The sequence below is a fragment of the Manacus vitellinus genome, unplaced genomic scaffold (assembly GCF_001715985.3).
Source record: "Manacus vitellinus isolate BGI_N305 unplaced genomic scaffold, ASM171598v3 scaffold_22_pilon, whole genome shotgun sequence".
In the NCBI taxonomy this organism is placed as follows: domain Eukaryota; kingdom Metazoa; phylum Chordata; class Aves; order Passeriformes; family Pipridae; genus Manacus; species Manacus vitellinus.
In genome coordinates this window covers 9,088,120-9,101,564 of record NW_021939632.1, presented here as the reverse complement: position 1 = coordinate 9,101,564, position 13,445 = coordinate 9,088,120, and the positions used below count along the sequence as shown (strand labels likewise).

The window sequence follows — 13,445 nt, the reverse complement described above, 5'->3', positions numbered from 1 at the left end:
ATGCCACCAAGCCAATGGTGTCAGCCTTGTCCAGGGCTTCTCTGTGCCAGGCCCTGCAGTGGGGACTGCATTGGCGGTGGTTGGAGTGAAAAGAATACAGGAACCCTTCAAAAAATTCAGAGCCCATCACCATAGTGTCAGGGCAGGAAGCCGTACTTCTGGCATGAGGCATGAGTGGAGGGACCATGGAGTGCAGGTCACTGCAAACATCCAGGTCAGGCGGTGGTGGGGCACAAACTGGCACCCCCAAGCGATAACGACCATGGGTGATGGGAGCAGAGCCCTCATGCAGCCTGGAAGGTGCAGAGTAACTCACCCTCATCCATGCACATCTCTGGGCTTGACAACCACAGAGAAAATCAGGGAGTGGATAAAAATGAGGCAGGCTTTGCCACAGGTCCCAGCAACGCCAGCACAAACCAGAGGCTTGAGGGAGTGCGGCTGACTGGGACTCGCAGCTAGGGCAGGACAGCTCTCTGGCCAGTCCCATTCCAGTACGGTGGTCCCCAGGAAGTGCTGTGGCACACCAGTTTTAAATAGCTTTATTAGTGGAAGCTCTGTGCCCCCAGCCCCCACCACGGGGGCCATGGGGATGCCAGGCAGCCCCATGATGTCCTCTGGGGAAGCCAGAACTCCCCAGAGCACAGAGCTGGGCTCACCCACGCTGTCCCTGCCACTGGCTCCACGTGTCTCTGTCCCAGGGGGGCTGCGTGAGCCTGGAGGTGGCCCCCCAAATTGTCCTTGGCTGACCCCAGGCTGTCACACGCAGAGGCTGAGCTCCTGACGGACGGAGCACTTGCGGCACTGCACCACACAGCACCAGTGGAAGCGGCAAAGGCAGTTTTCTTCCAACACCACTGTCTCATCCCGGTGCCCTCGCCCGCAGCACAGTAGGTCACACCCACTCGTGTCCATGGCTGTGCTGTTGCAGACACGGCCCCGGGTGCCCAGTGAGCCTGTCTTACGGTTAGCTGAGCAGAAATCAGGCGAGTCAGCAGAGTAGATGAGGTCCTGCTTGTCAGGGGGCTTGATGTTGTCACCCACAGGGATGAGGGTTTTCCCGTCGTTCCCTCCCATCACCTTGAAAGCCCCATTGAAGCGCTCCAGCAGGCGGTCCCCCACCTCGCGGAAATGGGGCATCTTCCGCCAGCAGGTCCGCAGGGTGCAGGAGCCCGACAGCCCGTGGCATTTGCACTCTGTCCTCATGTAGCTGCGCACCGCCTGGGGAAGAGACGGTGATGTTCAGCCCTTGCTCCCCTGCCTCCCTGCCCAGCATCCCCAGCCAAAATCCTGCCTCCCCCTGGGGGAGGGGTCTGGGAGTGGAGAGGGGCACAGGGGGTTTCCAAAGCACCTGCAAAGAGTTCCTGAAAAATACTGGGTCCGCATTTCAGCCGAAGCTGGTGCAGGTACATGGCTTGGGGAAATTAAGGGTGGAGGGCTGAGCTGGGTAGGGCACAGATACCTGCAGAGGACAAGGAGCACAGGGGCCTTACCAAGCGCCCGGCTTCGTTGTTGTGCAGGTCGATAAGAGCTCGGATGTCATTTTTGCCTTTCTTGTTCTTGGCATCCATAAACTGCTGGGATTTCTCGTAGCCGAACTGCACATCGTCCCCACAGCCCCCCCACTCCCAGGCCGTGCCCTCCGTGCCCGGACCCGCCGTGGGGGAGGGAGGAGTCCGGCTCCGTGTCAGCTCGCAGCCGCACTGCAGCAGCTCTCCCATGCTGCAGGCCTGTGTGATGGCGTGGCTCACCCCGGCCGCCGTGATGGCATACACGAAGGCTGTTTCACGGATATCTGCAGGAGAACACACAGGGCCGGGATGTGGGGTCAGCTCCGGCAAAGGCTCTGCAAACAAAGCACCGCCCCCCCGGGCTAGCATCCCCTGGCGTCTAAGACCTCCCACTTCTCGCCCTTTTCATCTGTGCTCAACGTTGCTCCCCGGGTGATGCACCCACCTAGGTACAGGATGCCTGGGGCAAGAACTGCCTCTTGCAAGCAGATATGAAGAATGTGGGGGATGGCCAGGCCATGCCAGTGTTCCTCCACCCCAGCTGTGGAGAGACAACCTCCCCTTGCAAGGATGGGTGCTGCCCCGTAGGAAAGAGGGAAGCTTGGAGAGCAGGGGCGGTCCCAGGTGGTACTCACAGCTTCCTCACACTACCCTGCAATATCCCTCCAAGCAGGAAAAATCCTATCCCCAGATGCAAACTGGCACCTGGACAGAAGCACTGAGAGGGATATGGAGGATGCCACTCACTCCCCTGCAGGGTGGCAGCAATGATGCCATGCTGCCTGCTCTGCCCCCATACCTGCTTTGCCATGGGGCACCGCCTGCCCCCCTCTCTCCACCAGCACAGCCTCCACCCTGCAGGATTATTTATTATTAGTATTTGCTCCTGTCTCTCTCTGCTCCGGGACACAAATTCCAAGCATCTTTCCCCTGCCCAGACCTGCCGCTCGCAGCCGCAGCCAGCGGGGGATTCTGGCAGCGGGAGTGTGGCGCCCTGCTAAGGGGGCTCCTGTGCTCCCCCTACTCCGTGCCTGCGGAATCCCTGCCCACCCAAAAGCCAGGGCAAGACTGGCCCAGGGTGATGACACGCAGGGGGTTCCTGGGGAGGGAGAGGAAGATAAGCTTTGGATGGTGATCCGTCCCCCCATCTCCAGCATTCTGACTTGGGGAGGCTGTGGGAAGAGGGATTCCAGGGCACCAGTTCCATGAGTGGCTTCTCCAAAAACCCACGCAGCGAGTCCCACTGGTGTTAGCAGGAACTGGGCACACCAGTGCCTTTTTGACAATGCCACCCAAGGGATGCCACCCCCTCCCCAAGCCCTCCTGCCCCCCCAAGCCACCTGACCACCCACCTGCTCCTGCCTGGGCCTGGTAGAACCCTCAGCAGGCAGCCCATAGCTGGCAGAGTTCCCCATGCCACTCTGCCAGCTGGGCCCAGAGGGATGCCACTCCTCTGACAGCTCCTCCAGACACGCGGCTGCCCCCACGCCAGCCTGCCCTGGCATGCCGCGCCTGCCACAGGCAGCAGGGAGGGAAGAGGGGACAGCTTTGTCTGTGCTAGGGAGACCACAACTGGAAACAGGAGCCCACTGCAGCATCCTTGGATAGAAAAGGTACTCATCCTGGATGGGAGGTACTCATCTGATGGAGCTGGGAACCCCAAAAATGCTAGGATGCTTTATGCATCCCTATAGGATTACAGGGAGGCTGGTGCCTACAGGCATCTCTCAGAGCAGGGCTTCTGACGCCCATCTTGTGGCCTTGAGGACCTTCACACCTCTACCTGGGGTGCCCCATGTCCTCAGAGTGCCAGGGACTCCCAAACTTATCCCTGTCTTCAGGATATTGCTTATCTCTACCACCCCAGCAATGAGGCTGAACCAACATGGTGGCTCCCTCAGCATCCCCATGCCTGATGTACCTGTGTCTCCCCCAACCTAAGCTGCTCCTGGGTTACCAGCAGCACATCAATCATTATCTTTCAGTCTGGCCGTCGCATTCTGGTACCATCCTACTTGCGGTCTGGATCCCTGCCTGGCACAGATCCCACCTGCCTTGCTGCCAGGTTGGGGTGAAAAGAGGTGACCCCAGAGGCAAGAGTGTCCCCCATGTGCTGTGGCTCTCTGCCACTTGACTGAATACACCTTCCTCTGTTGGGGGCAACCCACACCTGCAAAATGAGCCTGTCCCCCTTCCACAGGCCAGTGTCTCCCTCAGAGAGACCCCCATTGGCACCTGCAGCCACTGGGTGCCCAGGGCACCCCACCCTTTCCAATGCCCCCAAGGAGGCCACCCTGACCCCTCTTCATGGCCCAAGGACATACCCACTTTGCCTGGGCCTGACCATGCACGAACAGGAGATGTGACGGCCAAGGAGACTGGGGCTTGCTCCAACGTCTTCATCTACTATGGCACAGGGACCAACATGGGAACAGGGGCAGGACTAAATTCACCTCCCACTAAGTGATCCTACCAGCCTGAGGTGCTTCAAACTTGTGGTCCCCCCTTGCTTGAATCACCATCCACCCCCAGCCTCTCTTCCTGGGGAGCATGGCAGGGCTTTCCCCTCCCTTACACACTGACAGGTGCCCTCTTGCTCTGCTCCTTCTCTGACTTTGATGTAGCGGGGCCAGGCTTGGACCACTGTATCCGTCTGGCTGGGACCTGCAAATCCCTTCTTGCCCCTGGCCCTGTTCCTTGGGGTGACATCAGGGTGCCCACCCACAGGCACGGACAGGGGACAAGCACCCCTCTTCTCTGCTTCCTGCAAGACCAGGAGGAGGGAAGTGAAGGGTACCCACAGGGTGAGGGGCAGCTCCCAAAGGCTGCGCACTGCCTTCCACCTAGGCCCCTTCCCCCATCACACCCTGGGGTCCTGGGGGAGCAGTAAATCACTGCCAGACAAGGGTGCATTCTTGGGCTTCATGAAGCCCCGTGCTGTCTGGGAGCATCGGTAATTGCTTCATTACAACACAGGAAGACATGTCCCAGCAGTAAAACCTCATTGTGACTGCACCAGGGAACGCTGAACAACCCCCTACATGCACACACACACACACACATACACACACAGGTTTGCACGCCAAGACTGCTCCAGGAGTCCTGGGGGGGTGTGTGACCGGATGGAGGCTTTTCGGAAAAATGGGAGGCTGAGGAAGCACTGGCCTTACCCTGCTGTAAGATCTTGCCGAAGTACTTGCTGTGGCTGGTGCAGTTCCAGCGGCGGAAGCGGAATTGGTACTGGCACTCCCGGACGCCCAGCTTGGTGCCCTTGGCCACCTCCTGCACAATCTCTGGCTCCAGCTGGCACAGCTCCGCCTGCTTGCCTGCCAGCCGCTTCGTCTTGCGGCAGATGCTGTTGGGGTCCATGACCAGAGGGCTCCCCACTGCCCTGCAGGAGGGGACAGACGAGCAGAGCAAAACCAGCACCCAAGCTCAGGAGGGATCAAGGTGTGGATGGGGCATGACGAGACCTGCTCCCAGGGACAGAGCAGGGCCGCAGGGCAGTGACAGTTCAGTGCTGAGCTCAGGTGACAAAGGGACAGAGAGAGATATGCAGGGAGGACAGGACAAAAGGTATGGGTGGCACCTGTGTGCCATCACCCAGGGGATACCTTGCCCTACCCAGCCAGTAGGGGAACGGGGAGGATACCCAGCCATGGAACTGGCTATGGGATGATGCTGGAACATACCACTCCATACTGTTGGGGGCATCCCAGGGGGTAATGGCAGTGTCCCTGATGGGAGATGGCAGAGATACTGTGCTACTCAGCACCTGCTCTTTGGGTCTGGCGCTGACCCAATTCAGCCTCGGCATCTCAGTATGACCGATGCCTGGTGCAGCTGCATCTCCCAGAGCTGTGGACACAGTGAGGAGCCCATTAAGTGCTCTTGGAGCATCTCCCCCTCTCCAGGGGGGCTCTCTGCTTTACCCTGTGGGAGACAAGATGTGTGACCTTGCCTGTGATAAAGCACCTTGGCTGCTGGCCAGGTTCCTGCACTCACCTCCCTGAATCCAGGCACTAGGTCCAGGGAATGGAGCTGCAGGCGGGTGCAGGAGTGCGAGGGAGGGATGCAGGTGGCATCGCGAGCTCTGCCAATACCAACGCGGGAGGGCAAGTCTTGGCTGGGCCCATGTCAGAGGTGGCTCCTCCTTGCCAGCACAGCTGGAGCGAGATGCCTGGCTCTCTGAGCTGGGAGGCAAAGTCTGAGCATGATGCCGTGCTCCCCAGTGTGCCGCTGGCTACAGAAACTTCAGTGCTTTCCCCACACATTTCGCCCGGAGTGCCCTCCACAGCGCAGCTCGTGGAACTCTGCAGCCCGCCGGCACTTTGCCACATGCTGAGGCGGGAGATGCTCCAGCTGTGCCTTGGGCAACACAGGAGCCGCAGTGGTTAGAGGGCAGGCGTGCCACACTGGCGGCCTCACACCCGTGCCTCCCATCCCATGGCAAGGAGGCAGTGTGGCCATGGGCCACACAAATTTAGCACACCCTAAACACGGCCCCACTCAGCCCTCCCTCACCTCCAGCACCGCTCTTGTGGGCTCAGAGCTCACCCTGCTCAACAACATGATTTTCCTGTCTGTGGATGCCCACAGAACCTATGGGTTGGACTCAGTATACTTCAACACCTAGGGGTGCCTGAGGACAGTGAAGCCACATTCCCTGGAGTCCCCTGGGGAGCAGTGCATGGGCAACCTGTGCTGCCGTCGGCCTCACTCACTGGGGAGCGTTGCCTGCACTGCAACTTCCAAACCCAGAGCTTTATAATCTGGCCAAGCCCCAGGGGCTCAAAAATCACAAGCTGAATCTCTGTATAACTGTGTTCTGGGTTTCCTTTTCACTCTCACCCAGCTGGGGGTCTGTGTTTGGGATACTAAGCTGCAGGACTTTGCTTGCCATCCTGTCCCCAGTGCAAGCTCCCTCCAAGGTCTGAAGCTCAAGGTCCTGCCAGGATTTCCCTGCCCCAAGCCAGGCTCCCCAGCTGCCTGCATCTCGTGCCCATCAGACCCCAGCTGGGCTTAGGGAGGACGTGCTCTCTTGCACAGCCTGGAAAAGGAGCCCTTATGCTTTGGCTGGAGGTTTAAAGGGTTAAACAGCTAAACAGAGATGCACAGCCTGGAAAGGGGATCTCCAGCAGGGAGACTGAGGCAAGCCCACACTCCTGCTGGGAAGAACCCATTTCCCTTTGCTCCTGGCAGCTCAGCTTCCCTTTGCTGCACCTCTCCAAAGGGATGGGGCAGCTGGGGAAGCATTTCAGAACTGTGGCTTGCCTGGCACAGCTCCCCCATAGATGGGGAAACTGAGGCCCACATGGAACGTAACCAGAAAATCTGTCCAGTCTAATCCTATGATGACCACACAGGGATCCAAGCCTCAATGCTGGGCTCCAAATTTGCTGTCCTTGGGGACCGTGGGCTCCCAACATCTACAACAGGACAGCAGAGGTTTGGCTGCTTCCTCCAGTGGGGTGGGGAAGAAGGGGAGCTGGGATGGGACTTTCATTAAGAGATGACTCTTTGTACTCATATAAAAACGACGCGCTCGTGCCCCAGGGCCATCAGATCAAATACTGAACTGCGGCTCACCCCAGCCCGCTGGATCAAGCCGGGAAGAAGAGCTCAGCCCTGCAGGGCTGGGGGGCGGCTCCCCGGCACCACGGGGGTCCCCACCCATGGTCCAGGCAGCAGCAAAGCTGGCTGGAGAACGCGGGAGCTCGCTGACCGTGCTGACGAGGCGTGGGGTGGGCTGCCTAAGTCCAACACAATATTAATTTCCGCTGGGCTCCACTTTCTGGCACAGGAAGGCTGCTGGGAGCCCAAGAGCTGTTTTGCTTTGGAGGGTTCGGAGAGGGGGGGAGCATGGGGGGAGACAAGGGCAAGAAAAATGCTGCCAAACTGCTACCACTTTGGCAAGGGCTCCAGCACAGGGCCCAGATCTGCCTGAGCTTGTCCTGCTCCAAGGCCTCCCGCATCTACAATTAAGGTGCCCCACCTCTGCCGCTGGGCACTCCTCCCCCTGCCCTGGTGAAGGAACAGGGTCGCCAGCCAGGCTCCCCACAACTTACCTGAGGCACCCCGGCCCCCCCTACCACCTCCTGCCCTAGAGCCCCCAGCCAGGCTCAGCGGCTCAGCAGCATCTGTCCCGTCTGCCCCAAGTACCCTGCTGGCTGCCAGAACCGCTGCCGGGTGGCTGCTATCTTGCCCCCAGAGAAGATGGGATGATGAGCCCTGCTTCCCGACCCAATTCCCAGCACCCCTGTGTAAGTGAAACAACCCCCATTGGTGAAAGAGGAGAGTGAGGCACAGAAAAGGAGCTGCAATCCACCACTAGACTGCTGCTGTCACCCCTTAGGCTGTCAACAGCTGCAGCCTGAGCCCTGTCCCAGTGACACACACCAAACAGGAGTCACTGGGGCTTCTGATGCAACCCCTCTGCTCCAGATGCTCTCCCTGTGCAACAGAGCCGGGTGTTCCTAAGAGCCATAATCACCAGCTTTTTCCAGCTCAGCTCACAGTCACAGAGCCTCCAGTATGCCCCAGTCTCATTCCCAGACAAAATCATAGATGAAGGAGCCTGGCTCAAGTCATCATCTTCCCCTTGGGCATGGGGATGGTGTGGAGCAAGGCTTCTCCCAGCCCCTGTCAGCAGACAGGATCAAGGGGAGCCAGTGAGGTCCTGGTTTGCAGGAAGCCAGTGGAGTGAGGCTGGCAGAATCATGCAGTGAGAAAGAGGATGGTCAGCCTTCAAAAGTGGCACCCACATCTTGGGTGAAAAATGCCTCCTTTGATCCTGATGGCCTTGAAACCCCAAAGGAGTGCAGTGGTTGTGCCATGCCAGCTCCATGTTGGACCTGCTAGGTCTAAATCCACTGAGTATTGCTGCCTGTGTGCTCCCATGTGGCAAGGGGATGCTGTTGTGGGGTAGTAAGGGCATGTCTTGCCTCACATCCAGGTCTCTATCCCAGTCCCTGAGTGCCGTCAGGAAGGGAGTGCACAATGCTGGGGTACCCGGCTCATCGCTCTGAGCCCACAGGTGCTTCTGCATCCACTTGGAGAGGTAAGAACTGCAGGATGGAGAACTGATCTCCACCCCTTGGGGGAACGGGTCACCCCATGTCCCACACAGTGATGACACATTCAGTGACAGCCCTACAAGGAAGTCAAACACGAAGGGAACCTGTCTCTTTCCGAGGTGTACAAACAGGGTGAGGGGGACACACAGAAGAATTTTCCCCCGTCCAGCTTGTGCTTCAGCTCATGCTGAAGTGTAGCGGGCGCTCGACCCCTCACCCGGGGCGATGCGTGGGTGCTGCCACTAACCGGGGCAGCTGGGTGTGGAAAACAGAGCAGGAGGCCCATGAGGGTGTGGTGAGTAAGCAACAAGTCACTGCCCTGGGGGGGCACAGCCAGGGTTTGGCTGCTGAGCAGGACGGGGGCACTGAGGGAGCAGGAAATGCCGCAGGTTGGGGAGAGCAGGGGGACCCTGTGCCCCACCTTCCTCTTTACAGCTCCTTGGCAAGAATGTCATGCAAACAGATGGGCAGCTGCCTAAAGAAAAGAGACTTTGGCTTGGCATGGCATGGCATCAACCCATGGACCTGCTGGTTGCAGGGTCATGTTGAGGCCAGGTGCCTGTGAACGGTAGCTGCCCAAACTTGTGGTACAGGTACCAGGGAGGATGGAGGGAGCAGGTACCTGCAGAGATGGGGGTCCTAAAGCTGTGTCCAAACCCTAGAAGGGCTGGGATAAAAAGTAAGAGATCCACCCACCCGTGGTCAGTGTGTTCTTCCTCTGGGTTCTGGCAGAGGCTGGAGCTGGGGTAGCATGAGGGCTGGGCTAGCTTATGTCCAAATACAGGTGCCACATGTGGCAGCAGGACCCTGCAAATTCTGAGCAAATATCGGGGTGTGCTCAGCTCTGCCCAGCATCCTCCTACATGAGGGGTATTTGAAGGGATCAAGCCTCTGATGCAAAGCCCAGACAAGCCCTCCAGTTTGGGGTATGTGTAGGGCAGAGTTGGAGAGCCTGGGTGTCACCAAGTGAGAGTGGATGTGACCAGGAGCAAGGACAAGGGATGGTATGGGTGAAAGCTCAGTTGCTTTGGGAGAGAACACAAGTAGCCTAATGCTGGAGCCAGTAGCCATCTCAAAAAGTGCAAGGGAAACATTTTCCACTTGAAAAACCCAGAGGGTCAGCAGCTGCTTTAATAGGGGCACAGGGAAATGGCACTGGTCAGGGCCACCACACTGGGACATTCATTGCTTCCTGTATGGTGTTGCTCCAGGGGTGAGGGCATGCCCAGGATGGCTGGGCAGCCCCGTCTGCTGGGCGCTGTGGGGTGGCAGCTGTAGGTCAGCAAGTCCAGAGAGTGACTCACAGTGCTCACCCAAAGTCATGCAGGCAGGGCCCTACAGCCCAGCAGCCTGCTCTTACAGGCTCTCAGCAGTCTGGGTGCTGGTCAGGGCAGTGGAAGAGAAGGAGAGGCCACTGGTGCATGAAACCATCCAGAGCTGTGTGGAACAGGGGATGCAGGACTGGGACTCTCAAACAAGGGTACAGCCACAGGTGCTAGGGGGTGGGTCCTCCATGAGTGCCTCTGAAGAAGCCCCATGGAAAACTGGAGGTGCAGTGCTCTTGTGCACAGATGGGCAGGTGTCCATCCCTCCAGGCCCCATCAGACCCACAGCTGGAATGGAGCACATCTTAGCTGGGATGGTTTTCTCCCTTGCTCTCTCTTCCATCTCCCAGCTGCTCTCAGCCATGCCTATGGAGAGCCAATGGGCACTCAGGAAGCCTGGCTTTGCTCACCCCTATCCCCACAGTGCCTCTGTTCCTGCAAGCACAGCCCAACCACAAACCGGCTTGGCTGAAATCATGCCCTGAACCTGCCCGGGGCTCCTCAGACACTACATTTGCAAGCCCTGTATCCTTCACCCTCTGGGCCAGCACAGGAGCCCCAGGCAGTCCCTACTTGTCCTGCTCAGGGAGAAATCACTGTTGCACAAGGAGCTGGGTGAGAAACACCTAAAGAAGAGGGGAGGAGGAAGAAAGAGAATTTACTGGGCTGGTGGAAGCAAGGGGAGCCTATTCCCTGCAGCCTGGCACTAACCAAGGTACCAGCAGCACCTGAGTGGCACAATTTCCATTGGCACTGACCATAGCCTGCTCCCTCTGCCATGGAAAGGTCTGTGTCTGCCTGTGCCCCTTTGCTTCTTCTTAGACACAGGGGCACAGGGTGTGTCTAAGGTGGTGTGACTGTATCTTCAGTGAGCACTGTGGGGGCATCCTAACACAACAAGGATGCTCTTTCTCAGGCTACAACATCACTAGCATGATGTCAGTGCTCGTACGTCACACTTGAACCTTTTTCCATAGATGCAGCCATCTGCCAGGATCCCAACAGGTGCAGTTACCACTCATGAGTGGCCAGGTGTCATGCTTTTAATTAACTTTACCTTAGCTAAAACCAGGACACCAGGCCTGGCTGGGGACTGTGTCTCCTGGGACCCAACCCAGCTACACCCTATTGTGCCTCTCTCAAAAATTAGTTTGCCACCAGTGGGTGAAAAAATTGCCTCAAACAGGCAACCCCTGCATCCCCACCACCACACAGCTAATGTAGTAAGGGGTGGGATAGAGGGGGCAGTAAAGACATTCCTTTCTTTGCCAGGGAAACATGCTCCCTTGGCTAAGCACTCACAGGTGCCCAGTGATGCACACATAAAGGTGTGCCAGTGAAGTTCCTATGCATCAGTGACAGCGACAGCAAGGAACATCTCTATCAATGCCACCAGCCTTGGGGCTTCCAGGAACTCTGGCACAACATATGGCTGTATACTTGAACCCCTCTCCTCCAACAGCAAACCTCACAAACACCAGTGCTACCCAGACCTGGGAGACAGGACCAGGAACAGACATATGGGAAGATGCCTCATGAGCTGGCTCAAGGGGTCAGGCAGCACCTGGACTTCTCTCCCCAGCATGGGAAGAGCTCCGTGGAAATAAGGGATGATCTCAGCCAGGGGCCAAAACCCAAGCTCTCTGGAAAGCAGCTCATGTATCAGCCAGCTGCTCCTGTGCCCTGTCCAGGGAAGCCCAGCACGTCCATTTGGTGGTGCTGGTGGCCTCATCCACACACCACCTCCACCTCCTCTGGGCTTGCTGGCTCCAGAGTGAAGTAGAGTGCAAGCTGGTGATCCCTCTGCAGCCATTCCACTACCCAGTGCATTCAGCCATGTTGCAGGCATTATTCTTATTATTCTTAAATTAAAGGTTCCTTCCCTTCTTATTTTTTAAAAGAAGAAAAAACAAGTTTGACCCCTTGCCCTCCTCTGCCAAATCCTGCTAATCTCCCCAAGTCGGTTCTGCCAGCGCACGTATAGCATGGTCACAGCATCAGCAGGACCCAGGCTCCACGGTAAGATGTGGCTCTGAGCTGCCAGGGCAGGGGGCAGCAGTACCCCAGCACCCTGCCCTTGCCGGTGCCGTCTGCCTGCCCCTAAATTGAAGGCAAAATTAACTTCTGCTTCACCTTTACCTGCTCCAGCCATGGGTAGATGTCCTCAAAGCTGGAGCACAGGGCATGAGATTGAAGGTGAGGGCTCACTGGGTGAGTATTGATGAGGATGGGGCAGAGAAAGCATGGAGAGCTGAAGGGACAGCTGTGTATGGGTCTGAGAATTAGCGAGAGAAATACAGCAGGTCTCAGGCAGCAGGAGGGAATGAGTCCTGCATATCTACCCTGAGGTGGGTGGCAGGGAGCATGGAGATCTTCCACACACACCCTGCCCTGACCAGGGCTTGCCCTGCCTCATTCTCCCCTCCTCTAGCAAAAAACCAAGGCAAGCCCCTCTCAGACCCATGTTAAACCTTTGTCTGGCAATAAACCAAGTTTTTGCTCTGGGACAAACTTAGCTGGTGTACAACTGACCATAACAGCACCATTTATACTCACCAAGGCCCCTGCTTTTGCCCTGCATCCCTGGAGCCAGGGCTAGCAAAGGGAATGGAGATGTAGAATAAATCACTGGTGGGCAGGCAGTGGACCAAGAGGGGAAAGGCTTATGGAGAGCTTTATTTTAGGGGTCAAAAGAGTGTGACAATGTGGAGACGAATAGCCTCAGATAATGAATGATAGCCCGGACGGCACGCCGGGGAGCTGGAATCTAAGCACTTAAAACCGGATAAAGACAGGCTGGGTGAAATTCTTAATAGATTTAAATAGTTCATGTTTCGACAGATACCTGGGCTTTCCAAGGCTGGGTCCCAGCTCTGTGCCTGTAATGAATCCCCCACCCCCTCTGGTATCCTGCAAGGCACCGTCTCTGCCTTTGATGAAGGCACCATTACAAATAGGGGTTTTGTCCCTGCTGTGTCCAGGCCACTGTTCAGGGGGGACATGGTAGGGACCCTCGGGCTTTTAATTAAAGTTGACTTATTGGAGGGGTCTGGAGGCCCCTACCCCACCTTCCCCACCCCTCAGGCATACAACCCTCCTAGGCTGAAGGCTTGAAGTGCAGGGAGGCAGACTGCAGCTCTCCCCACAGGACCTGTGTGCCCCATACCCCTGGGGCAGCTCCAGCCTGCTGTTCCCAACACACTTGTGTGCCCAAACCCTGACAGCATGTGAGTGCCTTGATCTGGATCCTCCTGGCCAGCAAGCAGCAGTTCCTACCCAAGTTGTGCCCTGGGTGTAGGGGACTCTGTTATCCCCAAGCTGGGGTGGGAGGACCACCCCCAGAGATCGAGGGACCCTGCGTGCCCTTCTGCATCCCCCCCCGGGATGTCCTACTCACCACCAGAGCCCGATGATATTGGCGGGGCAGAGGAGGATGAAGAAGAGCCCCAGCTGGGTCCGGGAAGAAGGCAGCATCCTGCCAGGGCTGAGGGAAGCGTCGAACCCGCTCCGCGCCACCCGCGGTGAGCCGGGCT

The 13,445-nt window shown here is 57.7% G+C and overlaps 1 protein-coding gene across 1 annotated transcript; it reads right to left on the bottom strand.

Moving 5' to 3' along the window:
- Window positions 1-759: 759 nt before the first annotated feature.
- Window positions 760-13,389, bottom strand: WNT6 (Wnt family member 6). Its single transcript, XM_008922899.3, has 4 exons — window positions 13,310-13,389; window positions 4,682-4,902; window positions 1,494-1,795; window positions 760-1,221 (listed from the first exon to the last, which is right to left on the bottom strand). Exons 1-4 carry the CDS (start codon window positions 13,384-13,386, stop codon window positions 760-762), a joined length of 1,062 nt encoding a protein of 353 aa, XP_008921147.2. The 5' UTR covers window positions 13,387-13,389.
- Between the last annotated feature and the right edge of the window lie 56 nt (window positions 13,390-13,445).

Bases quoted from the DNA above. Each gene is read 5' to 3' on its own strand.
- WNT6 (XM_008922899.3), bottom strand. From the start codon at position 13,386: ATGCTGCCTTCTTCCCGGACCCAGCTGGGGCTCTTCTTCATCCTCCTC. The intron at 4,903-13,309 runs GTGAGTAGGACA...CCCCTCCTGCAG, and splicing joins AATATCATCGGGCTCTGGTG to GGCAGTGGGGAGCCCTCTGG. The intron at 1,222-1,493 runs GTAAGGCCCCTG...TCTCTTCCCCAG, and splicing joins ACAACGAAGCCGGGCGCTTG to GCGGTGCGCAGCTACATGAG.